This window comes from Colletotrichum aenigma (assembly GCF_013390185.1).
Source record: "Colletotrichum aenigma strain Cg56 chromosome Unknown KSG_Cg56_contig08, whole genome shotgun sequence".
NCBI lineage: Eukaryota > Fungi > Ascomycota > Sordariomycetes > Glomerellales > Glomerellaceae > Colletotrichum > Colletotrichum aenigma.
Genome location: NW_023500914.1, coordinates 2,408,311 through 2,434,635, shown reverse-complemented (window position 1 = coordinate 2,434,635; position 26,325 = coordinate 2,408,311). Strand labels below are relative to the sequence as shown.

Sequence of the window (26,325 nt, the reverse complement as noted above, 5' to 3'; positions counted from 1 at the left end):
GGCGGCGCCATCGGGAGACTGAAGCTGTAGGTCTTGGCTGCTGTTTAGCGCACTTGGCCTCGTTTTGTCAAGTCTCCAAATATATGGACTGGAGCCCAGGAATAGAGGAGAACAAGCATCACTTGGTTGCGCAGCCAAGAAGCTTGACACCACAACGGTTGCGAATTCTAGAACTGTCTCTGGCAGAGACTTGTGCTGTCCTTGCAATGCTCACATGCGATGGCCTCGAGCGATTTCAGTCCGCTCGCCGATCATTGTTACGGATGACATTGGCGCCGATAGCCGTTGGGTCGAAAACACCGGGTCGGACAACCTCCGTAATGACAAAGGAGGTACACCAAAGCCGAGAGCTCAACGCCGAACGTAGATATACTTTGGCGGTTTCCCATGATGCCCTCGCTTGTAGCTTGATATGTGACGGGCTATATGGCGGCCGGCATGGGCTGCTGTGTTCCGCGGTGGACTGAAGTTTTGGTCCGACTGGATTTTGAGTGGTTTTGACATGGAAGCTTGTGGGAGACGCAGGGCGAACAACCTGGTGGTCGCCTCAGAACCTGAGACGGCGAAGCGCCCATGTCGCAAAAACCTCCCGCACTGCATTGTAGTCAGCAAAGCAGACAGCAATCTGCCTCAGAATCACACATCAAGGGCTCACGACATGGTCCACTTTCACCGCTCACAGCCACAACAACGAAACTTCAACAGCCATTGGTCTTCAAGACCGTCGCCGGTTGAGCTGCTCGCAAGAGCGGGAGAGGCTCTGGTTTATTGCCCGTCTGGTCTTGCCAAAGGCGGCCCAAAGTCAACCCTGGTTCTCTGACAGGTTTCGTGCTTTCGTCTTCGTCCTGGTGACTTGCAAGGGCACGGCTACGGCTTGGGACGACCAGAAATAGACCAGGTTTGTGATGTAGTGTCCAGCAATGCACTGATGCTGGCGGGGTCTGGTACTCTTTGTCAGCGGAGCCGCCCAGTTTCAACAAAAGCTGAGAGCCGTCCGGCGTTGTCGGCGCTGTCGTTGTCGGTATCGGGGCCGCTACTGACGTCTCTGAGACGGCTGGGCCTAGCCACTGCTGATACCGGCATGTGGATGGCACTGGGGGACAAGCTAAGCGATGCACCCTGATGCAACTGCGTAGTGTTTCTCGTGGATTTTGCAGTCGCGTTTCTTGCGGCTATCCGCCGGGAGGACGGCGCGATAACAACGGCACGCGGCACGGGAAGAATAGCATATTGAAATGAGCATTCGCGGCCTCTGGTGCCAGACAGCCGGAAAAGCTTGCATGTATCTGCTACGCAGGCCCCGTCGACGGTTCTCAAGTCGCAACAATAGTCGCTTGGGACTTATCGATCGCCGGGTGGATGTCCGTAATTGCGGTGGAGAGATGTGACCGACAACGGCGCTGCGAAGACCCCTGAAACCCAGGAGTCGAGAGAGTTTCCGCTGCCCCAGTCCGACATGGGGTTAATACTCGTTATTATGCCTTTGCGTCAAGTTGCCGTTCACGGTCGTCCTCGAACGCCACACCTGGTTCTGAAGAAAGCTGCTTTTCGTCTTGGAAGCACCAGACTCAACCACCGCGAGTGCAAAGCACCGGATTCTGGTCTCTATCGATCCTATCGAGACAATGGCTGCAGTATTCGATAAATGAGCGAAGCTGGCTGGCCGTGTTGAAGCGAGTCGAGATGTGATTGGTGGATTGAAAGCAGGGGTGTCTTTGGCGAAGAGGGGATCGCAGAGGGGAGGAAGAGGAGGATGGGGCTTTTGGTGTGCATGGCGCATCCATCAGGCATCCCACTCCTCATCTTAAGCTTTACTGGATCCAGACCAACAGGTTCGCGGGCCTTGGGTGAGGACCTGCTAAATTGAGACAAGGTGGGATCGATAGTAAAATAGTCGAAGCTTCAATCGACCAGCGATGTAGCAGAGGCGGTGGTTTGAAAAGTGCCAGCTACTCTGTACAAGTACCAACGATAGCGGATAGGCAAGATGGTCGGGCCCGCAGTAAGCACGCGATTGCGGATTCTCAGATGCACAGCTAGTGCAAGCGTTCCTGACTAGACGGGGATCCATTGAGTTTTTTTCACGGGCATTCTTTCTGTCGGGGTGATATCGGTGATTATCTGGGAGATTAGGAATGACACGGTCGATATTTGATATTCGGCGATTGGCGCTCATACCCATTGCTACTGACTGGCATTCTGTGCTGACACTGACAATGACAACGTGCGTGTGGGTGCTTGAATGAGCCTGCAAGGCTGCAGCAGTTTGCTCACGGCATTTCCTGGATTGCAGCAGTGTTTCTGGCAACGATATTAGCATTTGAATGAAGGCGGAGTGGTGGTGGCGAGCCGGGATAGGGGCGGTCTTGAGGGTGAGGCAGGGACACCATGCTTCGCACCGTTGTGTCATTGGTTGGCAGCGCAAAAGGAGGGAAGACAGAGAACCCGGGTCCCGTCTGCAGGCAAGACTCGGTCTGGACTGCTCAGTGCTAGCAGTGCAGTGCAGTGCAATGCTGGCTGGGTTGTTGTGGTCAATGGCCGGGCGAGGGGCACGCGGAAGAACAAGGGCGTTGTTCGTTGAGGCCGGAATAGAGAACGTTTTGGGAAAAGCCACGCAGACGCGGCCGATGTTGGTGTCTTGGGCAACGACGCAACGTGGTGGGAGGAACAAAGAATTCCCACGGAAGGAACCTCTGGCCACCCCCAAAAACGGTAAGCTACTAAGTACCTGCCTTCACCTTCACCTGCGGCTGCCCACCCACCCCTCTGACGAATGCCAGTCGATGCATCTGCAGATACCTGCCTTCGGTTAGGTAGGTGTAGTACCTTAGATACATTACCAAGTCAAGTAGTCAGTAGTGACACTTGCGCTGCACGTCGGCGGCGGGGGCAGAGATATTGATTGATTTTGGGCCAGCCTGGACGACGTACTTGGACATCGAGAGCGAGAGCGACACACTCAATCTCAGGTTGTCAACTTGGACTGGTCCATGCAAGTGCATCTCGAGCCGCTGCAACCCACGCGCACCCAATATGCCAGTCTGCCTGTCCTGTCCTGTCCTGTCTGCTCTGCCAGTCAACCAGTCTGTCTGCCCAACACTGGTGGGCTGTGCACCGCCAAACACCTTAGTTGGTACGTATCTATTTCCACGGTGCTTCAGTAGCGCAACAGCATCATAGCAATCAGGTCCCGTCCTCTCGCTCCCACAGAGTTCGATGCCGCTCACTTCAGACTGGACCCCTGAGGATACCTGAAGAGGTACGTACCTGGATGGTACCGAGGCGTCACTCAGAGCCAGGGGCACGGCACGCAGTTCAAGTCCAAACTGGAGGCGCTGGATTGCTGTGCTTCCTTCGTCCAGGTGCCCAGCACCTTACCGGCACTCTCTTCAATGTCTTGCAGCGTGTCTTGCCCCCCTCCAACGCCGCCCGCCCCAGCCACAACGCGCAACGCAAAGCGACACTGACGGGACTGCCATCATCAATCAACGCTCACTCCCTATCCCAGGCCTGCCCACACCCCCCTGTTCCTCTTGGCTCCCCTGCCCGGTCCAGTGGTCACCCAAAACTGCCCACCTGCGATGCACCCACGCCTGTTGACCCACCCTGATTCCTTCGCTCCCTCCACACAACCGCCCGCTCGCCCACCCGCTTGCCCACATCGTCCTTCTCCCCCAGATCGTGCCTATCGAGTTTCCCTTCTCCTTCTCTTCCTCTTCAGGTCGAACAGGACGACGCAAGCAACACTTCGCACGCTCCGAATCCTCGAATCCTCGACCCTTTCGCTCCTCACCGACTACTCCGACTATTCGATTTTTCACGACCCGTTGCATTTTCGATTCTTAGCCGTCTTTCTGCACTTTACGGCTACTTGCGACACTGTTTCATGAACCACCACGACCGCCGTTGGACTTGACGAGGAAACTTTCGGGAACAAAGAGCTAGGAACAGGACCGAAGAGAACGGACAGCAAGAGGCAGGAAACGATTTGATCCCAAATCCACGAACGCGTCGATCCATCTTTTCGTCACTCTCATTCATGTCGCATCCTTCAACAACTCAATTCAACTCCACCTACGCATAGACGATGCCGCGCGACGCTTCAATCCTCTACTAGCCTACCCGAACCTCGAACCTCACCACCAACGCCCGACTCTTTCCCGGGCGTATCTACACCCTTCTCGCCGCGTCTTGACGACGCCGGCTTTCCGTCTACCGTTTTGGAAACAGGTTTCTTCGACCATCGACCGCAATCATGTTGCGGCCGGCAACCCCCATGTCGCTGCTGCTGCTAGCGGCCTTCGCCCTGATGCTGCTGTCAACTCTGTCGACCCCCATCATCAAGGCTATCCCGCTCGGCAGCTTCCAGGGCGTCAACTTTGGAGTTTTCGGCGTTTGCAAGGCCGACGGCTCATGCACCGGCATCGAAATCGGATATGACACTTGTAAGACGACACACTAACAAGAATCTCATTATCGTGCCATGAGAATCGTTGCTGACTTCATCTGCAGCTGGATTGTTTCAAAAGTCGGGCGCCTTTGACCTCCCGGACTCGGCCCGAAACACTCTTTCTGCCATTCTGATTGTGCATCCTATCGCCGCCCTGACGACACTCATCATGTTCATCATGGCTGCCGTCGCTCACCTTCACTCACCATCTCACTCCGCTCGCTACCTTCTCGTTGTCTTCATCTTCTCCTTCATCGACTTTCTCATCTGCCTCTTGGCCTTCCTCGTCGATGTCCTCCTCTTCGTGCCTCACATGGCCTGGGGCTCGTACATCGTTCTCGCCGCCACTATACTGGTGGGCATGAGCGGCTTGGTCTCCTGCGCCATGCGGCGTATGCTGGTCACCAGGAAAGCGAGAAAGAAGAGGATCGCCGAAAATGCTGAAATGAGTGGCGAGAACTATTACAATCGCGAAGCTCAAACCAAGACCGCCACTTCTGTTGCTTCTCAGCCGACTGTTCCGGTCGTCACTGGTGGAAACGGCATCGACAAAATGCCCACCTTTGCGTCTTTCGAATCACAGAAGAAGGACGACCAAGTCAGCGATGAGCGAATTCCTCTCACGGCCCGGAGCCCGGTCGACAGGAACCAGGGCAACATGATGGGCGTTGATGGTTACGCCAACGCCCCCCCCTCAAGATCCGGCTCTGCTCCCCCTATCAACAGAGATCCCTACGGAAACCCCATGCCTGGACCCGATGGCTACGGTCCTAGAAGAGGACCTTCGCAAGAACGTATGCGGGGCAGAGGTGGTATGCCTCCTGGAGGACCCAGAGGACGCGGCGGAGGTTACGGCGGAGGCAGAGGCGGATACAATGGCTACGGCCCTCCGCCTGGAAGAGGCGGCTACGGGCCCCCGGGACGCGGAGGTTACGGCCCTCCTCCGGGTGGTAGGGGTGGGTACGGACCACCGCCCCGTGGAGGCTACGGCCCTGGTGGCATGAGAGGCGGACGACCTCCCCCACCAGGCTACCAGAACAATGCAGGACCTTACGACCGGAGACCTAGCCCGGCCAATGCTTATGGCGCTCCCGCTCCCGGTCCTTACGGACGCAGCGGTTCAGAATCGGCGCCAAGCTACACTGCGACCAACACAAACCCATCTCTCCCGAGTATCCCCCAACAACAAGGATATGAGGCATACAACCCTGATCGGAACAGCCTACCGAGGGCTGAGTCACCCCCGCCTCTGCCTGGCGACGCGCCAGCCCCGATGGTTGGCCAAGCTGTCGAGATGGACGCGAGAACAGGCAGCCCCGCCCAGCCGCCCCCGGGCTTCGGGCAGTTCAGAGATAGTGACGCTGACATTGCCGGCATGGTCGGACTGCAACAAGGCGGTGGTAACAGATCTAATCCTCAGAGGCATGACACCTACATGAGTGAGACAAGCAGGTACAGCCAGGATGAGTACGTTTCTTTGTGTGATCACCTGAAAGCTCCTACTAACGTTCTTCCAAGCGCATACGTCCCTCCTCGTGCCGCATGGAACCAAAACCAGCCCCCATCAAGAAACGCCTCCCCGCTCTCGCGTGCTGAGATGCCCGGACGTAGCTCCCCTGCCCAGCCCACAGCAAGCGACTACTACGAGGACGTTGATCCGCGCTTCGCGGACGCACCGGCCCCCGCCCCCGCCGGCAGAGCAGGCCCTCCACCTGCCCTTCAGGTACCTCTTTCCGTGCCCAATATGTATGATTTAGACACTCATGAAGGTGCCGGTGCGCGCAGTCCTGGCGCCGAGTCTGATCGGTCCAATTTCACATCAATATCCCAACGGGGCATAAACCCGAGATGGAACCCCCCAGCGCCTTACGGCCAGGGCCCGCCTCGGCGGCCGCCTCAGCAGCGACGGCAAGATATGCTGCTGAACAACAACCCCGACTTCGAGCTGCCTGGAAAACGTCTCGGTCCCCCATCAAGACCGGGAGGTCCTGGCATGATACCCGGCAGCGCCTACCCGACGGGACTTTAATCGCTCCCCTCACTCGACCATAATCGGTTACGTTCTCCCCAACAGTCGAGTCAACTCGCCACGCATATACACCATCCACGGGATGCTTGGCACTTCAATTCGTCACCCTCCCTTGCAACAACACGAGCCACATTTTTGAGTCTCAGCGCAGGACTCATGATGTCCATACAGTCATGTCCTTCAGCCGATACCCCAGCCACATCATTTTGTTCTCGTCCGCCCAGTACATACACATCGGGCTCGTGGTTTCTCTTTTCAAAACGGGCATTTCTCTTCTGGCAAGTGCTTCTTTGCATCTCGAACAGCGGATACATTGGAGTCCTCGTCCTCAAGCATTAACGATCAAAAACCCCTTTTTCCTTTTGAGTCGGTACCTTTCAAAACAATGACCTCCTTTTTTTTTTTCGTCATTTGGATGTTGGGTCAGGCAGTGTGACCTGGCCCATCGACCTCCAGCGCCCTTGTGTTGGGCCTTTTGAGCTAATCGATCCTGAAACGATAGCATGTGGGACACGATAGAATCATTGTTTGTGCATGTGTAAGCTATCTGGTCGTGGCCGTCTTTCTTCGACCTCTCTGTTTTCATGTTACGAGAGGCTATAGGGCGTGGTCGCAAAGGGGTGGGAAGAAATACAGAAAGTGGAGGTTTCAGGATCGTCGGCTTGGCTTGGTTTCTCTGGGCCCATTGGGTTTCTTGCATGTGATGGAGAAGGTCACGGATGGATACCTTGCTCCAGAGTGCGAGACTTGGGGGGGCCCTCATCGCATCGAAACGGTGCGACGGCGTAGCAACAACATAGGCCAAGGTGTGTGTGGTGGAGGCAGAACACAATGAGAAGTGTAGAATTCATCCGAACCATGCACCGTGCTCCCTCCCCCCTGCTGTCCGTGAAGCTTGGCGCTAGTGCCTGTCATTCCACTAGACGTGAGAACCTTAACCCTACTCTGACCGAGGCAGCAGCAGTATCGTACGGTGGCGTCTGCCTCTCGGTCACTGGACGTCTGGATTTGACTCTTCAGCGTTGTCGATCTTCCCACGACAGCTGCCCCTCTCCGTAAGGTCGTTCTCCACTCCGCATGGGGTAACGTTGCCGTGGCCCCGAGTCTCGATCCCAGAGGCTTGGCGGGCCGCAAGGTTAGCTGAGCTGACATACATACGGACCGACTCGGTAGTTAGGGCGCTTAGCGTCTCGATCTTTGGTTTGTGAGATGTCGTCTTCTCCGCGGCGTAGGGCTGCTAGTTGGGTGGGATATCAGGCCATGTTGAAGGTTTACGGACGAAGACGGCTGGTGATGGAGAAGACCAGCTGGAGATAGAGTTTCGGGAGGCAGCTGTCAACGTTGATATCTCGGCTGGTGAAACAAGTGAGGCTGGCATTGTTCGGAGGCTTTGTGGGGAGGATGACAATGGACGTGGTGTTGAGGTGGTTCAGTGGGAGCTGAAGGGAGCTTCAGATGTTGGTACTAAGGGCCTTCGCATTGCCCTTTCTGGGGAAGGTGGAGATCTGTAAATGGGTGGTTGTAAGCGAAAGTTTGATGCCACCGGTCTTGGGAAGGGAGCTTGGGCGGGTCCAGGGTAGATGGATGATGCTGTTGGCGGGAGCAGAGGCAAACATGGCTTGCCTTAGGCTGATGGGGTCTGTAAGCTGGATAGCTCTAGCCATTGCCCTTTTGGAGATGAGGACGCTGGAGGTGCTTGGATGTGATTGGGTCGTTGGCTTGAAGTATGTCGTCGACTGAATCTGTGGCGTCCTTTTTGGGGGGCGTTTTTCCAACGGGGGCGGGTTCTGTTTGAAATGAAGGCTCTCGTATGGACTGGGGAACGAGGTTTCTTGTCGTTAGTTCCGTGTTGAAACGGGAAGAAAGGGGGCGCGCTCCCGGGGTTGTTGTGTAACCAGAGGGCAGATTGCGCTTGGTGGTAGCTTTTCCGGGGAAGGATGGCGGGTTTGGATCGCTCCGGGAAGCGCGCGGTCTGTGCCGTTGGGGATGTTGGACCGGTTCGTAGGTATGGTCCTTTTGAGAGGCTTGGTTGGGGTTTGTGATGGTGCGTGCTGCGTGCCTGCATGAGATTGGCATTTTTGCTGTGTTGGTCGGTTTGTTGGTGTTGTTTTTAGAGGAGCATCAAAGGAGGGCGAGTTGGCGTTGATACTGGGGATATAAGAGATGACGATGGCGCCCCTGATATGGAAAGTTTTGGATGTTGCTCGAGGTATCTTCATTGTCTCATTGAGAAGTTTCGACGAATAACTACCATCTACCGTCGATATTTCATCTGCAGACTTGTTCAGCCGCCAACATGTATGCCACTGGTATTTCTCGATCTCCGGAGAAGTTGATCGGTAGATTGGGTCTGGAGTCGCATCGACACTTTATTCTGTTCATCTTCCCCGTCCGCAAAAGCGACGATGTCGTCTACGTCGTTGGCGAGATGCACCGATACCATCTCTGGGTGTTCGACTCTGCGCCGCTGGTGCTTCCACGCCTCGAGGAGCACGTTTCTAACGGTGGTGGCGTCGACATTGGCAGAGTCAGGAGCTTCTCCAAGGGCATCGACACGGAGGTGCTGGGAGATCCAGTCGAAATCCTGCGATCTTGCCTCCAGGCTTCGACTTCTTTGTGGTGAGTTTTATTGTTCATCTTTGTTCTTATCAGACCTTTGAGAGCGAACGTGGCCTTGCCGATGTTTCCCCTTGCTGTCCTCGACACCGTGTGGGTTTCGGCGCCTTTCTCCATCCTTCATCAACATCTCGACCTTTGTCGTAGTCTGTGTGGCAGGCTGAGATGGAAGGCAAGATCAACCACGACCTTGGGAAAAGAATATCGGGCATCTGATTTCTCTTTCTGGTCCGATCTTGATCCTGGAGTAGATTTTGGTGGGCATCTTCGGTAGTGGGAAGGTGCTGCGAGCTCCTTCCTTGACGTCCAGGTGCCTGCCTTCCTACCTTGCCTCACCACCCGCCTACCTCACTCACGACGCGTCGCGCTTTACATCTGTAAGAAGCAAGCGCTCTCACCTTCCTTCCATTCTTCTTTTCATCTCGAGCTTGCCCTCCACAACTTCCGATTTTTTCATCCTCCCCCCCCCCCCCCCCCCCCACGATAAAATCCGTCCAACCTCCTTCTTCCTCTATCCCACCCAATCCTCTCACCCGTCGTCACCTTCACCTTCACATTCTCTCATTCCTTCCTCCCTCGCACCTCCATCTTCGTCTAGACCAATTTCCTGATTGAAGCAACAGAGTCGTCTTGGCCGGCACGCATTCATACCAGGGATACGAATTGGATGACGCCAAAGTATGCGGAAGCCCTGATTTTCAGAATGGACCATCTATCTTCTTCCTCGCCCAAGACGAGCGCGATTAAATTTACCCAGCAATCTGCCAGCACCTTCCATCAGGATGTTCCCAGACAGACCTACACCACTGCCGGTACCATCTACAACCCCAACAACGCCCAGCCGCTCCAGCCTCCCGTTCGTCGCGCCAGGTCTGTCAAGTGGCCTCCTCCAGGAGGTCCTGCCTCCGAACTGTCTCTCTTCCCCAAGTCAGCTCTTTCCAGCCTGTCCTTGATGAAGCCTCAGCCTCTCTGCACGACACCTATCAGTCCTCTTCCCAACCAAATCCCCAAATACTCGCCCCTTCAGCAAAACTACGACCGCGCTGTTAGCCCCAGCACTGATCACAGCCGCGAGTCTCCGATTGATCTGGATATCCAAAGCCTTTCTACATCTCGCGTATCTTCTTTCAACATGGCCACCACCACCACCACCGCCACCCAGCTGGCTTCCCCGATGGAGGTTGCCCTACCCACCCCTATCTCGGACAAGCAAGTCAACGACCACGACTCCAGTGACGAGGAGGATGACGACGCCCTGGGAGAGAATCCCTTCAAGGGTATGACCGTCAAGTCTCTTCAGAACCTGGCTTCGTATCCCAACCCTAACCAGAAGAGAGCTCAGAAGGCGCTTCTTCGGGCTCGTCCGGGCGTCACTCCCGCCCCTTCCATTGGAACTAACGCCAGCCGCTCCACTACTCCCGCTTTCAGTGGATATTCCTACGGAGACATGTCCGACATGGGCAACGACGGCTCGCACTCTCCGGGTCCGTTCCACAATGCCAAGCTTGATCCGACCGATGTCCTTAGGGTGCACGTTGACTTCAACAAGCATACTTCAGACGCTGCTGGTGGTTGGAGATCTGCACCCGTCGGCAATGACATCGCTGGCCCTTTCAGGCAGTACAATGCCCTCCCTCAGAGAGGCACTCAAGTTGGAGCGTACAAGTCTAGCCTGGCAACTGGTCCTGGCGCTCCTTTGCCGTTGACTGCCGGCCCTCCTGGCCAGCGCCAATACCGCACGCCGACATTCGAGTCCGCCATGAAAGCTCTCCAGGATGGTCCCAAATCTGAATTTTCTGGCGAGGAGTCAGCTTCCGACTTTTACGCTGGCCCTCCCGGTCTACACAAGGCCCATGATATCATTCAGAACCCTGGCCCGGCGACCCCTGATCATTTGATCCACAGTCTGCCTGCGCTTCTTCTCGACTCGACGCCTGATAAGGACGACTGGTTGGACTCGTTCGGAAGACAGACGTCTGCTGTGGACCTGGAGAAGATGCTCGACGCTTTGACGAATGATGACAAGGCCACCAACGAGAAGCAAGGCTTCCAGCAGCCCGCAGACTTCATGCCGTTTGGACACGGTAACCGCAGCTTCAACGTTGGCGGCAACAGACGCACCGGCAATGCGCCATATGAGAAGTACTGGCCTCCTCGCCCAGTTTGGAAGGCAGGAACGAGCCAGATCTCAGACGAAGCGCTGGAGGCACGAAACGAACGTGTCAACCGTCTGTTCTACGCGGGCACTGGCGAGCTCGGTAAAAGCATGGAGTCCGTTATGAGAGACGCCGAGTTCCGTCAATTCAAGCGTCAAGTTGGAGTCATTGGAGACGGTCGACCTAAGCCCAAGGCAGAGAAGGTCGAGTACCCGCACATATCTGCTCAACAGGTTAACAGCATGACGACCAAGGAGGCCGCAGACCCCTTCATCACCATGGCCTTCTCGGCGCTTCTGAACCAGGTCGAGGCGGGTATCAGCCAAGACAAGTTCCATCAGTGGAAGGACCCGTCGCCTTCCCTGGTCGACAGATCCGAAAAGGGACGTCAATCGGTCTTTGGAAACTGAATCTAGGACTGGGTATGGCAACCATCAGAATTGCGCATACTGGCTTGGCTTCGTTGGCGAGGATGCTTGGATGGGGACTCTATACTTGGGGCCTCTTGTGTGTTGTCGGCTGGAGCAGGTCTTGGTATTACAAAGGTGTTAGACACGACAGCCACCATCGAAACATAGGTTAATGGGGAATGAAGGAAGTTGTTAGTAGTGTCTTCTAGATTCAGGCGGTACCGCAAGGCAGCTCATGCTGGCCACCAGTCTTTTCTACTTTATTCTCTCAGATAGACAATCAAAAGTTTAGGTATCTTTCAACCTGCCGCGTTGGCGTGAGATGCCCGGTGAGAGAGCCCTTGCGTTGGAAGACATGTTTGCTTGGCGTGAGCTGGCGTCTAAATAAGCCCGCGACATGGCTTAGTACGGTGTCAAATGGAGGATAAGCCACACTTCCTTGTGAGATGACTCAAATGCCACCGTTCGCGAGAGCTGCTGCTGTGGCTGACATACCTAGTTGCGTCGCAATCTGGCCAGAGCAGGGATGTCAATTGAGTCACGTGATGTGACCCGCCCAAATGTTCTTGTGGGGCATTGCCTGTCCCCCTTCACACCTGAAGGCGACGTGGTAGCAAGCTGGCCTCCAGACCCGACTTCAGACCAGCCCGCCAAAACACCCGTTGCCCATCATGAGTTACGGCAAGAAAGACGAAGACGCCGATTTGGGCTTGGTGAAGGTGGACAGAACCCAAGTCTTCCAAGAAGGTTAGTTGGAATTTCTGCAGCTCGAGCGTTTGCGAGCAAGCTGGCTAAAAGGGCGGGATAGCACGCCTATTCAACAGCTCTCCTATCCAACCGCGAAGATGCCGGACCCTGCTCACCAAGATCCTCCTTCTGCTCTACACGGGCGAGAAGTTCCCCACGAACGAAGCGACGACCCTCTTCTTTGGCATCTCGAAGCTCTTCCAGAATAAGGATGCCAGCCTTCGGCAAGCGGTTCACCTCTGTGTGAAGGTTAGACCAGTCCAATACGGATGAAGCATGGCTTGTGGGCTCACCTTGATCGCAGGAACTCGCGTCCTCCGCCGAGGACATCATCATGGTCACCAGCACCGTCATGAAGGACACTGGAGGCAGCACAGATGCCATCTACCGTCCCAATGCTATCCGCGCCCTGTGCCGCATTATCGATGTACGCTGAGCTCCGAGCTCCACGATACCAGGGATGGCATGCGCTAACTAGCTCCAGGCGACCACCGTCCAGTCCATTGAGCGAGTGATGAAGACCGCAATCGTCGACAAGAACCCCTCCGTTTCGTCCGCCGCCCTCGTATCGTCCTACCACCTCCTTCCGATTGCCAAGGACGTCGTCCGCCGCTGGCAGAGCGAGACACAGGAGGCTGCCGCCTCCACCAAGTCCTCGAGCGGCTTCTCCCTGGGCTTCTCCTCCTCGAGCGGCCAATTGCCCGCCAACAACTCGACCATGCCCCAGTACCACGCCATTGGTCTCCTATACTCGATGCGCATGCACGACCGCATGGCCCTGGTGAAGATGGTGCAGCAGTTCGGCGCGGCAGGTGCGGTCAAGAGCTCCGCCGCGATCGTCATGCTCGTCCGTCTGGCCGCCCAGCTCGCTGAGGAGGACCCTTCGCTCAGGAAGCCCATGATGCAGCTGCTGGATGGCTGGCTGCGCCACAAGAGCGAGATGGTCAACTTCGAGGCCGCCAAGGCCATTTGCGACATGCGCGATGTCACCGATGCCGAAGTGTCCCAGGCCGTCCACGTTCTCCAGCTCTTCCTCACCTCTCCCCGCGCCGTCACCAAGTTCGCCGCCCTCCGCATCCTCCACAACTTCGCCTCCTTCAAGCCCAACGCCGTCAACGTCTGCAACCCCGATATTGAGCTCTTGATTTCCAACAGCAACCGATCGATTGCCACCTTTGCCATCACCACCCTGCTCAAGACCGGTAACGAGGCCAGTGTCGACCGCCTGATGAAGCAGATTTCTGGCTTCATGTCTGAGATCACCGACGAGTTCAAGATCACGATTGTCGAGGCCATCCGCACCTTGTGCCTGAAGTTTCCCAGCAAGCAGGCTGGCATGCTTGCTTTCCTTAGCGGCATCCTCCGCGACGAGGGTGGCTACGAGTTCAAGCGTGCTGTTGTCGAGAGCATGTTTGACCTGATCAAGTTTGTACCGGAGTCCAAGGAGGATGCGCTCGCTCACCTTTGCGAGTTCATTGAGGACTGCGAGTTTACTAAGCTTGCCGTCCGCATCCTGCACCTCCTCGGTCTCGAGGGACCCAAGACCTCCCAGCCGACCAAGTACATCCGCTACATCTACAACAGAGTGGTTTTGGAGAACGCGATCGTCAGAGCCGCCGCCGTCACCGCTCTCGCCAAGTTTGGTGTTGGCCAGAAGGACCCCGAGGTCAAGCGCAGTGTCGAGGTTCTCCTCACCAGATGTTTGGACGACGTCGACGACGAGGTCAGAGACCGTGCTGCCCTCAACCTCAGACTCATGCACGAGGACGACGCCATCTCCGAGAAGTTTGTCAAGAACGGTAAGTCAATCATGAATCACGCTGATGCACTCAAGCTGACCCCTGAAAAGACAGCATGTTCTCTCTTCCGTACTTCGAGCACCAGCTCGTCATGTACGTCACATCCGAGGACAAGTCTGCGTTCGACACTCCCTTCGACATCTCCCAGATTCCCGTTGTCACCCGGGAGCAAGCCGATGCAGAGGACCGCACCAAGAAGCTCACGGCGACTGCCCCATCGCTCAAGCCTCCCAAGGTTGGCCCGACGAAGACGTCCACCAGCGGCGCGGAGGCTGCTGCATCAGCCACTGCTGCGGCTCAGCGTTACGCCCAGGAGTTGATGCAGATCCCCGAGATGAAGGAGTTTGGCAGCGTGCTCAAGTCATCGCCTGTTGTCGAACTCACCGAGTCGGAGATGGAGTACGTTGTCACCGTTGTCAAGCACATCTTCAAGGAGCACATTGTGTTCCAGTACGAGATCAAGAACACGCTCCAGGCTACCGTTCTGGAGAACGTGTCGGTCGTGGCAACGCCTTCCGAGGAAGAGGAGCTCGAGGAGGTCTTCATCATCCAAGCCGAGAAGCTCCCTACGGACGAGCCCGGCAAGGTGTACGTCGCCTTCAAGAAGGTCGGCGGAGAGGGCTCCATGCCCGTCAGCAGCTTCTCCAACATTCTCAAGTTCACCAGCAAGGAGATCGACCCCACAACAAATGAGCCGGAGGCTACTGGCTACGACGACGAGTACGAGGTGGCCGAGTTCGATCTGGCTGGCAGCGACTACGTTGTGCCGACATTCGCCAGCAACTTCAACCACATCTGGGAGCAGGTTGGCGCGGCCGGCGAGGAGGCTGAGGAGACGTTGCAGCTCAGCAGCATGAAGAGTATAGCGGGTAAGTTCAACCTGGTCATCCAGACTACGAACAGAGCTAACAATATGCACAGAGGCAACGGAGCAGCTGGCCAAGGTGTTGTCGCTGCAACCTTTGGAGGGTACCGATGTGCCAGTCAACCAGACGACACATACTCTCAAGTTGCTTGGAAAGACTGTTGGCGGCGGCAGGGTGGTTGCCAACGTGCGGATGGCTTACTCGTCGAAGTCCGGTGTCACGACCAAGATCACGGTCCGCAGCGAAGAAGAAGGTGTGGCGTCTCTTGTTGTTGCATCTGTCGCTTAAATATACTTGTTTGGAGTTCGTGGGGGTCGATACATGGTCGGAGGTCCAAGCAAGACGTACGGCACAGACGAGGACTTTATTATAGCCGACTCGCGCAGCCGCCGCCATAGTAGGGGGAGCTGAGGTCAGCGCATGATAGCGTGTGCGTGTAAAAGGACTGGCGGCTCTCGTATATCTAGAATGAAGACACGAAAAAGGCATCATGAAGACTTTGCTAGATTTCGTGTGTTGTGGTGTATTTTGCGTGATGGGAAATAGAACGTATTTCTATCTTGATCTTTTGAGGACAGTCCTTGTGTGGCTTCGAGGTTCCAAGGCCTGCATGGCATTGGAGCCCTCCATGTCAATGAAGTCGCTGTTGTCGTCAAGCCTCAGGGCGTCCCGTCGTCGATCTCGAAGCCCCCAGTGGTTGGTCTAGCGGCAGGACGGCTGGGGCTTGACAACTGGCACGGGCCAAAACTAAGCCGAATACGGGCTAGCCTCCTTACCAGGGGCTCGGGGAGCCGGGAAATGACGTTGTGAGGACTGTTTTTTTTTCCTTTGTCGCAGCGTGTGCGCTGCGCGTGTGAGCTGTCCAAGCAGGAAAATTTCCCTCTTCCAGCCGGCGGCCCACGCGACCACATGTCAACTAGGAATACCGTCGTCGTCTGTAGTTTCTTGTCAAGTGTGCCTGGTCTCGGGAAGAGCATCTGACCGGCTTGTGACGTTTGTTTCTCCAAGCTCTTGTCTCCGACTACCTCTGGTCTCCTCCCACTTGGAATCTCCCCGCCTTCTCTGTCTTTCTTTTAGCCCGCGCGCAAACCCGCACCCCGCAGCTCGACGAACCGCGTTTCCCCGGTTTTGAAGCTGTCGTCGTCACCGCTCCAACAAAAGAGAAGTATCGGAGGGGACCCATCGAATCGAACGGGACTTCCACCGTGTTCTCGCGCCTAAATTTTCTCTTGCTGCCAGCCCACTTTGGGGACACTTGGCCCTGCATATCGAAACCTGCCCTTTGCGGACAAAACCACCAACAAAACCTTGAGAGTTTTCTCCTTCAACTCCTCATCCCCACGACAACCCTCGAGGCAACGGTTCTCACCAGAAGGAAGGCTAGATACGGAAAAGACACGCAAAAACAACAGAAATCATGGTCTACGTGCGCCAGGACCGCCTCCCGGCGCTCAAGGAGTACAAGTACTCCGGAGTCGACCACTCCTTGACGTCAAAGTACATCCTGAAGCCCTTCTACACGAACGTGGTGATCAAGATGTTCCCCATGAGCATGGCGCCGAACCTGATTACCCTGACGGGCTTCATGTTTGTCGTCGCCAATCTTCTGACGCTCCTCTGGTACAACCCGACGCTTGACCAGGACTGCCCCAGCTGGGTGTACTACTCGTGGGCCGCGGGCTTGTTCCTCTACCAGACCTTTGACGCGGTGGATGGATCTCAGGCGTAAGTTTCCGCTGCCATGTCTTTCTTTTCGCGAATCCAAGCTAATAGGGTTTGTTGCGAATAGTCGCCGAACTCACCAGTCCGGCCCGCTGGGCGAGCTCTTTGACCACGGCGTCGACGCCCTCAACACCTCCCTCGAAGTCCTCATCTTCGCCGCCTCGCAGAACATGGGCCAGGGCTGGATGACTGTTGGCATCCTCTTCTCCTGTACTTAACCACCCGCCGCATATATACGAAGGAAGAAAGACTAACATTCTCTCAACAGCCCTCCTCACCTTCTACGTCCAGACCTGGGACGAATACCACACCAAGACGCTGACCCTCGGCATCGTCAACGGCCCCGTCGAAGGCGTCCTCATCCTCGTCGGCGTCTACGCCCTCACCGGCTACCTCGGCGGCGCCTCCTTCTGGCAGCAGTCCATGCTGCGCACCCTCGGCGTCCCCGCCTCGCCCTCCATCCCCGCCGCCCTCTACGACCTCTCCTTCACCCAGTGGTACATGGTCCAGGGCGCCCTCGTCCTCGTCTTCAACACCGTCGAGTCCGCCCGCAACGTCATCCGCGCCCGCCGCGCCCGCGGCGACCGCTCCCGCGGCGCCCTCCTCGGCCTCCTCCCCTTCTTCGGCATCTGGGCCCTCGTCGTCGCCTACCTCGCCCTGCACCCGACCATCCTGCACTCCCACCTCGTCCCCTTCGTCATGTTCGCCGGCGTCGTCAACGCCTACTCTGTCGGCCAGATGATCACCGCCCACCTCGTCAAGCTCGACTTCCCCTACTGGAACGTGCTCGGCCTGCCGCTCGCCTTCGGCGTCGGTGATGCCCTCGGCCCCCTGCTGCAGGAGCGCACCGGCTTCGGCTGGCCCAGCGCCCTCGGCGACGACGTCTATCAGGTCGCCTTCATGTTCCTCATGCTCGGCATGGCCGTCGGCGTGTACGGCAGCTTCGTGGTGGACGTCATCGTCACCATCTGCGACTACCTCGACATCTGGTGTCTGACGATCAAGCACCCGTGGGTCGAGGGGCAGGAGGCCAACGGCGATGCGAAGGGCAAGAAGGTACAGTAAGAAACTCTCCTTGCTGGCTTGCGGCTGTCTCTCTAGATCTTGTCTAGATGCTGGTGGGGCCTAAGGGGGTTGGATAGCGAGAAGGTTTCTGGTGAAAGGAAGCTTCTTCTGGCGTGTGGGTTTTCCCCCTCCATTGTTGGATGGGGGAAATTCGACCCGGGAGAGGAGAAGCTCCAAGCGCAGGCAGAGTTTCCTCCGAGCTCGAGTACGAAGACGTTTTGGAATGCATGGATGAGAAACACGACACGATGAACCATGGACTACGGCGGGGTTGGGCTGGAAGGGAAACGAACGACTTGATGGCGGTGGACATTTGGGGAAGGGAAAAAAAAAAATTGAGTGTGAGGGTTTATGGCGGAACGTTGCATTACGTCTTGTTTTTCTCCCTTGCACCTCTCTTTTGGACGACCTCTACGAGATTCCCACGAGTTTCCAGCGGTCTTTCTCCTTTTGACTTTTCTTTTCTTATTTTCTGTATTCTTCATATTCTCCGCTCCTATCTTCGGCACGGCAAGTTCAGGAGTTCGGGGCGAGTGGGAATTATCGGAAACCTATTGGCGGGTAGTATGTCTTTTGAAGGCAGAGGCACATGAGAGTTGATGGCGCTGTATCAAAGCGCCATCATCATCTCCCTATACGGCTACCGGCACAGATTTTGTTGTTGTTTGTCGCATATGTAGTCTTTTGTTTGCAGCAATGTTTTGCAAGTAGATGAGATACCATTAATTTACCCTCCCGGAATATGATTTCTCAAGCTAAGCATCTGTTCACACACAACTCCCGATGAAAGTAGTCATCATAGACTTGGCGGTGATGAACCGATATGCACCGGTCTTATTGGCAGCTAGCGACACAAAAGAACTCGGCAGTAGGCTAGGTCTGCTGTAGCCAGAAAAAAGGCACCAATTACATGTCGTCATAGGAGGACGGCCGAGGTGCCCTAGTAAAGCCAGACGAGAGGTAGCATCATGAATCACACTCGAAGAACACCACGCTAGGCACCGAAATTGTGTAGAATTTCTTCGAGACTTTCTTTCGATGACTTCAAAGAGGAGCGGGATGCCTAAGCCTGCAAACTTGGAATCCTTTCGAACCCCTATTCCCCCCCCCCCCCCCCCGCGGTTTTACCCCCGGAAGAAAATAGCAGGGAAAAGAGAAGCAAATCAGACCACAGTGGTAACCCCAAAAGCATGCAATTTGCCAGAACGTCCCGAGCGTGCCGGAGAAAAGGCGACGCCCCGCTGCGGCAGCTCTGCCCCGTCTCGCCCCCATCCTCCGTTTCCCCATTGACGACCATGCTCCGTTTGTCCCAGCCTGGCGACGTCGACTGTATGTTGCTTGGCCACGCCGGCGTCTCATGTTGTGTGTTTCTTCCAGATTCTCCGTGTAAATAAAACAATAGACGCCAAGTTGTCTACAAATATCTTGTGACTCGTACCTCGTGCTCCCCCAAATAAAAGAGACATTGACCGTTAAAAAGCATAACACATGAATCGCAGCGATGCATTGAAAGGCCGAACCTGCTCGCGGCGGGCTCGCCGTCATATCGTCTGTCGTTTCAGCAGGCGGACCCCCCATATTGACTCCGTTTACCCAAACGCCGAACCTGGCCGGATGTAAGGCTCGTTATGTCTGTTGGTGCTGACAAAGCACCCTCGTCGACCGCCTCCCCACTGGGGAGAGAGGGGGCAGCTACAGGAGCTCGTCGCTGCCGCTCGCGACGCTGCCTTCGATGGCGTCGAGAATTGAGCGCTCCGAAAACACCGGTCCCTGGCCATCGCAGCGTGCCTGATGCTTCAGCCGCTCGCTTACGTCGCCTACATCGACCAACCCCCGCTTGAACAGCGGGTGGTTGATGATGAAGTCCCACGTGGCACCAGCCGCTAGCAAGCGTTCTCCTTCAGATGATATCGCGACTCGGTGACTTGGCGTTTTGTTGTTGTGCTTCGCTAGAAGGTCGGTGTAGAAGTCCTTGGGGTTGTACGTCATCGGCCCCGTCATCCGAGGCTCCGGCGATGTAGAGCTGTGGTGGCCGTTCATTGATGATGTAGCACGGAGGATCTCGTTCTCGGTGCTGATCTTTTGCATCTCGCGCTTGAGTCGTTCGTTCTCGGTGGACTTTTGCTGGGCCTCTGCCTCGAGATTCGCAAGCTTGGCTTCAAGGTCCTTAACGTGCTTTTCCTTGCGCTCACGGAATGCGCGTTGACTATTGCGATGGTAATGTTAGCATGCTCTGCTTGTGAGAAATGCGCTGCTCATGCATGGTGTGCGACAAAGGTTGTACGTACGCAGCGCGGTTCTGGGCCTTCCTTCTTGACTGGGCCGGCGTCAGGTCCTCGTCGTCCGAGTTGGAACCGCCGCGACGGGAGTGATCATCCATGGGCTCTTGCTTGTGGACAACCACCTCAGGCTGAGGCTTGATCTGCTGGACGGGGGGAGCGGGCATGCCATTGTGCTGCGGTGGTTGCTGAGGCGGCTGAGGTTGCTGCACGGGCAGATGGTTCGGAGGAGTCGGCGGGCCAGGAGGGCCGGGAAAGGAAGCATGCTGAGGGTTGAACTGGGCGGGAGCATAGTTTTCAAAGGAGTTGAAGTGCTGGTCGTTGGGGTACTCGGCGTAAACATCCTGCTCGGTCATGATTGTGTAAGTGCATGTCGCAGTGCGCTAAGCGGCAATCCACCAGTGATCGGTGGGTATTCGGGGTTCAGAAGGGAAAGGAATTCGTTGACTTACGGGTGGAGATGTCGTGTTAAAATCGTCTGAACCTGCCGAGTTGGAATGCGATGGCGTCAAGGGCGGAATGCCCATGAACTGGTAAGGCTGCGCCTGAGCGAAGTACTGGTGGGAGAAGTCCATGGTCGCGCGATGTTGTCCTGGAAGAGAAGAGGCGACTCTTTGGAGTGAAGAGGAATCGAGAATGGGAAAACGAGTTGGGTAGAAATGAGAGAGCGGATGGGCGTGTGCTGATGAGGGTCCAGGCCAGGAGGGGGGAAAGGAGGGGGGCGGCGCTGGATGGTGAGGGTCGACGTGCCGGTAGAAATGCGCCAGTCTGCACCAGCTCTAGTGCCAGGGTGACAGGGCGAGCACTGCCTAAATGATGTTTGTTGGTGGGATTCGATGGGATCGGACGGGCTTGGGGGCGCAAGGAGGGCGTTGCTAAAGCCGTGAAAGAACCCACTTGGGACACGTCTAGACTTGCTTCAAGGGTCTTTTTCACTTTTGCTGGCGCGCGGTCAGTTGCGCGTTTGACCACTATGCAATATATATTGCTCCAAGGAAGGGGATCCGTACGGAGACCCTACCTACGGAGAGGTAGGCGAAGATGCCCGAGACCACAGCGAAGAGAACGGGGAGCAGCGGGCAGCAGCAGCAGCAGAAGGACCCGTGGAAGGCGTGGATGCGTCGATGCACAGGCCAGGACAGGGCCAGGCCCAGGGCGAGTCGTGGAGCTGGGGGGGAGACGCTAAACGCTTGTTGTGATGGAGCAGCCGAGTCGACCGACGGATGATGAGGAAGAGAGAAGGAAGGATGTGCCGGGCCCGTTGGTGTGTGTGTGCGTGTGTGTGTGTCTCCTCGCAGGATGTAAGGTGCAGCACCCACAGTGGGATTGCTGTACAAGCTGCAGACCGCACACTGCAGCAGAGTTGTTGTTGGTGGTGGTGGTGCGGGTTGCAGGCAAGACAAGACAGGACAGGACAGGACCAAGCCCAAGACCAGACAGGGCAAAGGCAGGGCAGGGCGGGACAGGGTCTGGTACGACAAACCGGTGGCGCAAGTTTCGAGGGCTTGTCTCAGTGCCGCTAGCGCTGCCGTCGAGGTTTGGTTTTGGATCTTTTGCTTCTGCCAGACGATCTGGAGACGAGCAAGAAAAGACGGGGTGACAGGGTCGGATGGATGGGGGACCCGCAAGACCAAGCTCCCTCTTAAGAGCAGTTGTCTCCAGATATAGGGCAGCGAGCGACGCAAGTGTCGACGTGCAAAAGGATGCGTAAGAACTGACGGAGATGGGAAGATAGGACGAGAGCGCGAGGTCCGGACGAAATCACAGGTAGGTGGTGTTCAGGGGCCCCGCCAAGGGAAGTCAAGAGAACTGATCTTTGTGGTGTAGGTGCCCGATTAGATTGGCTGCACCCTGCGGGATGGTTGGTCTGTCGTGTGGGAGCCGTGTGTTGTGGATGTCGAGGCAAGGTGGACAAGACTGGACGATCTTTGCCTGTGGTGTGCCTGTCTCGTATTCCCAGACTGCCGGGGCGTGTATCGCCAAGTAGATATTGTTCGAAAGATGATATTATTAGGATTGGAATCTAGGCCCGTTGTGTCTAGGTCGAAGTCATGGTCGATATTAAGTATGCGGTGCGTTGGCGTCGAAGCAGACGAGAGACAAAAGAGGACTGGTGAGCTGCACGTGGCCGGGCACTTCCCAGGAGAGTTTGACGGGGTTCCTTGACGTCGTTCGTGACTCGTCTGAGTCGGGGTCGAAAGACGAAAGGCAGAAGAGCACTGGCCATACGACTCAATATGTCGGTCCTCAAGACGCGAGTTGGCGAGCTTAAACCAGCAGAGGCTGCTGGTTGCTGTCCAAGGTAAGGGGAATGCGCCGTAGTGTACCGCAGTAGTGTGGTGGGGAGCAAGGTATGGATGGAAGCAATAGAGTTGGGCGGAAGGAAGGTAGCTGCAAGTATCTCGTCAAAGGCTAACAGGGGACGGACGGCGGGGATAAGGTTGCTGTGGTTGAGGCAAAGGGAGGCGAAACCCAGTTTTGTTGGCCTCTGAATATGACAGATGAAAGATCCCTGGGGAGAAATGGAGCTCGTGGGCAGGACTGGCCTGATGGTTTGGAGGGTAAAAAAGCTCAAGAGACGTTGACGTTGGAGCGTGTGTAAGTGAGGTGGCTCAACACAAGGTTCGACGGGGGGGGGGTCGGGTCGGGAGGTCTGTCAAGCGTCAGATTCCCTTGCTGGAGGGGAGGTGAGGTGTGCTTCGTCACAGCGCATGGGACCTGGACCTCAGTCGTAGTCGGGTTGATGCACTGGAGTCAGTTTGGACAGGAGAGAGAGAGAGAGAGAGAGGGAGAGACGGCTTACTTGGGAAAGGTATCCGTGAGGAAGGCAAGGTACGGCAAGGTGCGGTATGAGATGCCGACGGATCAAATCAGCCCTGCGATGCGAATGCAGTCAGTCGGCAGCATGAACAGGGCAAGGCAAGGCAAGTCGGGCAGGTATCTTCCCTTCTTCCTTGCTTCCCCTCGAGAGCCAGCAGTTGTCAATACCACGCGCCGGCGCACAGAGTCGGCGGATCCCCCAAGGCAGGAACGGGGAATTTCTGCGGGCCAATTCGGCGAAGGAGCCGCCGTGGTGGTGGTGCATCTCCGGAAGCTATCCGCAGCCGGGCCCCTCTTCTTTGCTTCCTTACCGTACCTCCACACTTCCAATTCACAGTTGCACCTTTTCCGCGTCACACTTGTTGGGTATCTTAGGCTCCATTTCTTTCCTTCTCCTCGCACCACGTTGATTGCACCTCACCTCTCCCAGACCACCAACCTCCTCCTCCATCTCCATCTTGCTTTTTCCTTAGCGTCAGATGCTTCATCTACCTGTGGCTCCAAGTCTCGTCTCCGCGGGCCGTTGGCGCATCAGTCTATGCCGCACCAGAGTCCAGACAAACACTCGGGCGGCAGCATCAGATCTGACGGCTGCGTTTCCCGTTTCTGCCATTGCCCCGGCCGGGGTATCCTCTCACCACCAGACCATGATGCATTCAAAGCCAAAAAGTCAAACAAAGCTGCCCTATGGCTGTGTCGCCTGGGCGAGAATGCAACCTGGCCGAACCTACTAACCTACTTGGACTGCCCGCAAACTCGAGGCTCAACCAACCAACCGGCCAAAAGGCAATCAACACGCCCTATCCCTTCAGATAATCGAAGTTTGTTCACCCATCGTGACCATGGGCGTCATTTCTACCACCCTGAGATGACGGATGCCGTGCTACCTACCAAGTCCAGACGATGCCATGGGCCACTTATCCGCTGGCCATCCATTCCATTTGGTGTGCTTCACAGGCTCCTCCCTGATGCAGCTATCTCTGATCCAGTTCTACCAACGTCATGAATCACCAACAACACGCACCACCACCGTCGCCACCACCACGGTGCTTCATCTCCATCTCAACCTGCAACAGTCTCTAACGTTTGGCATTCTGCTGGTTGCGGTTGGCGGACCTTGAACCCGACAACAGCTTGTACAGCTTTCCACAGCTCCAACCGCTTGCCGGTCATCCTTGGCTATGTTGCTGCACGGCTAACTTGGCCAACAAATACCCGTACCCAGCCGTCTTTGCCGTCCGCTGCTGACCCGTCATTCGTCCGTCAGAGCCCAGAGGGCCGTGTGCTGCAGACGGCGATCCCGGCGCCCTTGCTCTCCGTCTTACCTTGGGTCTGGGTCGCTCCTTTCCGTACAGCTTCGTTTTCGCTTCATCGCTGAAGCTCCAGACCTGGACTGTATCGTCGCATGTCCTGACTCAAAATTCCGCGCTGCTTTTCTAGAAGAAACAGACTTACAGCAGCCAGGTGAAGCTTTCCCCGAGGAAACCACCACATCGGAAACAATACGCGAAAATGCGGCTCGATGCAGTTCGCGGCGGCCATCACCGGCCCAATCATCCTTTCGACATCCACTCTTGAGACTGATCTGCGAGACAACATGCCAGCTGCATCCGATACCCCAGAGTTGCCCAGAGCGCCAATTCCCCACCGGTCCCTCGCTAGCAGCTCTTGTCCGACGAAGCCCACCACCTTCACCCAATGCCATGCAAGGCCAGCAACGCACAGAAGCACGCAAGCACAGCTTCCTTCTCTTATTTCCACGTCGTCTTTCGTCTTGGGTCGAATCATCCGAGCCCTCTGAGGCCACATGGTGCCGCTGCCGTCTAACCTCGGGCACCTGGCTACCCTTATTGGGCAAAGCAGCCGCCTTCCCAACCTTACGTCTGTCTGCGATAGAAAGACCATCCTCTGGCTGCTCGCCTCACTCCATTTGTCTGGATCAAGTTCCACAATCATAGCAGTAGATGGGCCTTGGCCCTCCGATCAGCCGTAATGCCCACATACATGATGCGGATCTCCTCGAGGCCCTGTCCATGGCGCTTCGCCTGCAAGAGACAGCTGACCTGCTGGGCATTGCCTTGGGCGAGACCTCAGGCCTGAGGTCTTGAACAGACGCTTGCAGCTTCGTTCAACCACGCTCCGTTTTGTTCCCATGATCTTGGGCGATTACTCACCCCACGTCGGAAACACCGCCTTCACCGTTGGTAGGTTAGTCTCGACCTCAGCTGTGTACTCGATTTTGGACCGCAAGTCTGGCGCCTGGCGCCGAACTACGTTCAACCCCGGCCCCACAAGACCAAATGGGATTTCCGCAATCAAGCGCCGCAGATCATGCACTTCTTCTAACATCAAAAATGACTGAGCCTCGTGGCGGTTGACGAGGCGGTCATCGCAGGCTTCATGCGGATTCTTGTCGTTGGCAAAGGCGGTTGGCTTTACGCCGTAGAAGCACCGACGACGGTTATTCAGCAAACCTTATCCTCCATCACTTCTGATACGGGCTTCCACGCCACTTCGGTCATGACAATGCCCGCTTGAAACGGGGATCTGGAAACTCTATTCCAATCTAGGCCAACGTGCCCACGATACCACCCCTCCTTCCATTCCATGTCGGGTCACGGCTCCTTGCACGGGGGCGCACGGGACATTGAATGACAGAGCCGGGGAGGCTGGAGGGATGAACCCGTGAAAGCTTCCATTGCAATCATACGCCCAAGACCAGACCCCTTGGCTCACATCTAACAATTCTTCCGATGCAAGCAGCGGCCCTTTAGCTCCCGCGAAGTTGGAGTTAGTCGTGTGGGAGGGGCGAACGACACTGACTTCGTCTTTACTGCTTCGATGAAGAATCCGACAACCCCCACCATGATCGGCCTTTTCGAGACCGGGTCGAGGGGATGCGAGGGCCTTTTGCGTCGGTGGCAAGAACAAGTCTGCAACAGCTGGGACCATTCAGCAGACGACCTGCGAATCGTTGAGCTTATTCACTGCTACTTTTAAAATAGACGCCGCTGACCAACCCCGCCCTCATTTCGTGGACTGGCTCCCGAGGGAGCATGATGCCCCCAGCGGCCGTATCCCCCGTATCACTACGTATTCCATATTTCACAACCCACGTTCCCAGAGATCCATCAGCCCTGTAAGGAGGCTCAACCAGTCTGTTTTCCGGCCCGTATCGGATATCATCTCAGCTCGGCCTCGGTTGGTGCAGTCAGCACCTGACGCCACTCCACGAGAATCCCTAATCCAGAGCCGGGGTCCCCGCGATTCCACAAATGGCTGTCCGAACTCACATCATTGAAGGAGCTCGAGTCAAGAGTCGGCCTTTCAGGAGTCGATCGTGAAAGGAAAGGCAATGTCGTACGG

General features: G+C 56.2%; 6 protein-coding genes across 6 annotated transcripts; 5 read left to right on the top strand and 1 right to left on the bottom strand.

Annotated features, from left to right (window-relative positions):
- Window positions 1–4,255: 4,255 nt before the first annotated feature.
- Window positions 4,256–6,479, top strand: prr-5 (pH-response regulator protein palI/prr-5; the record flags this gene model as incomplete). The annotated part of the gene is made up of 3 exons (XM_037327404.1): window positions 4,256–4,445; window positions 4,513–5,917; window positions 5,969–6,479. The coding sequence occupies 3 exons, from the start codon at window positions 4,256–4,258 to the stop codon at window positions 6,477–6,479; spliced, it is 2,106 nt and encodes a 701-aa protein (XP_037173640.1).
- A 2,296-nt stretch (window positions 6,480–8,775) lies between these two features.
- CGCA056_v012159 (uncharacterized protein) lies at window positions 8,776–9,102 on the top strand (the record flags this gene model as incomplete). Its single annotated transcript, XM_037327403.1, has 1 exon — window positions 8,776–9,102. The coding sequence occupies one exon, from the start codon at window positions 8,776–8,778 to the stop codon at window positions 9,100–9,102; it is 327 nt and encodes a 108-aa protein (XP_037174075.1).
- A 696-nt stretch (window positions 9,103–9,798) lies between these two features.
- CGCA056_v012158 (uncharacterized protein) lies at window positions 9,799–11,661 on the top strand (the record flags this gene model as incomplete). Its single annotated transcript, XM_037327402.1, has 1 exon — window positions 9,799–11,661. The coding sequence occupies one exon, from the start codon at window positions 9,799–9,801 to the stop codon at window positions 11,659–11,661; it is 1,863 nt and encodes a 620-aa protein (XP_037173755.1).
- A 671-nt stretch (window positions 11,662–12,332) lies between these two features.
- On the top strand, window positions 12,333–15,361 carry sec21 (putative coatomer subunit gamma; the record flags this gene model as incomplete). Its single annotated transcript, XM_037327401.1, has 6 exons — window positions 12,333–12,408; window positions 12,470–12,657; window positions 12,713–12,835; window positions 12,893–14,207; window positions 14,258–15,076; window positions 15,129–15,361. 6 exons carry the CDS (start codon window positions 12,333–12,335, stop codon window positions 15,359–15,361), a joined length of 2,754 nt encoding a protein of 917 aa, XP_037174072.1.
- Window positions 15,362–16,490: 1,129 nt separating this feature from the next.
- CGCA056_v012156 (putative CDP-alcohol phosphatidyltransferase class-I family protein) lies at window positions 16,491–17,860 on the top strand (the record flags this gene model as incomplete). The annotated part of the gene is made up of 3 exons (XM_037327400.1): window positions 16,491–16,798; window positions 16,863–17,005; window positions 17,064–17,860. 3 exons carry the CDS (start codon window positions 16,491–16,493, stop codon window positions 17,858–17,860), a joined length of 1,248 nt encoding a protein of 415 aa, XP_037174311.1.
- Window positions 17,861–19,552: 1,692 nt separating this feature from the next.
- On the bottom strand, window positions 19,553–20,714 carry FCR3 (Fluconazole resistance protein 3; the record flags this gene model as incomplete). The annotated part of the gene is made up of 3 exons (XM_037327399.1): window positions 19,553–20,066; window positions 20,149–20,483; window positions 20,592–20,714. The coding sequence occupies 3 exons, from the start codon at window positions 20,712–20,714 to the stop codon at window positions 19,553–19,555; spliced, it is 972 nt and encodes a 323-aa protein (XP_037174074.1).
- Window positions 20,715–26,325: the final 5,611 nt, after the last annotated feature.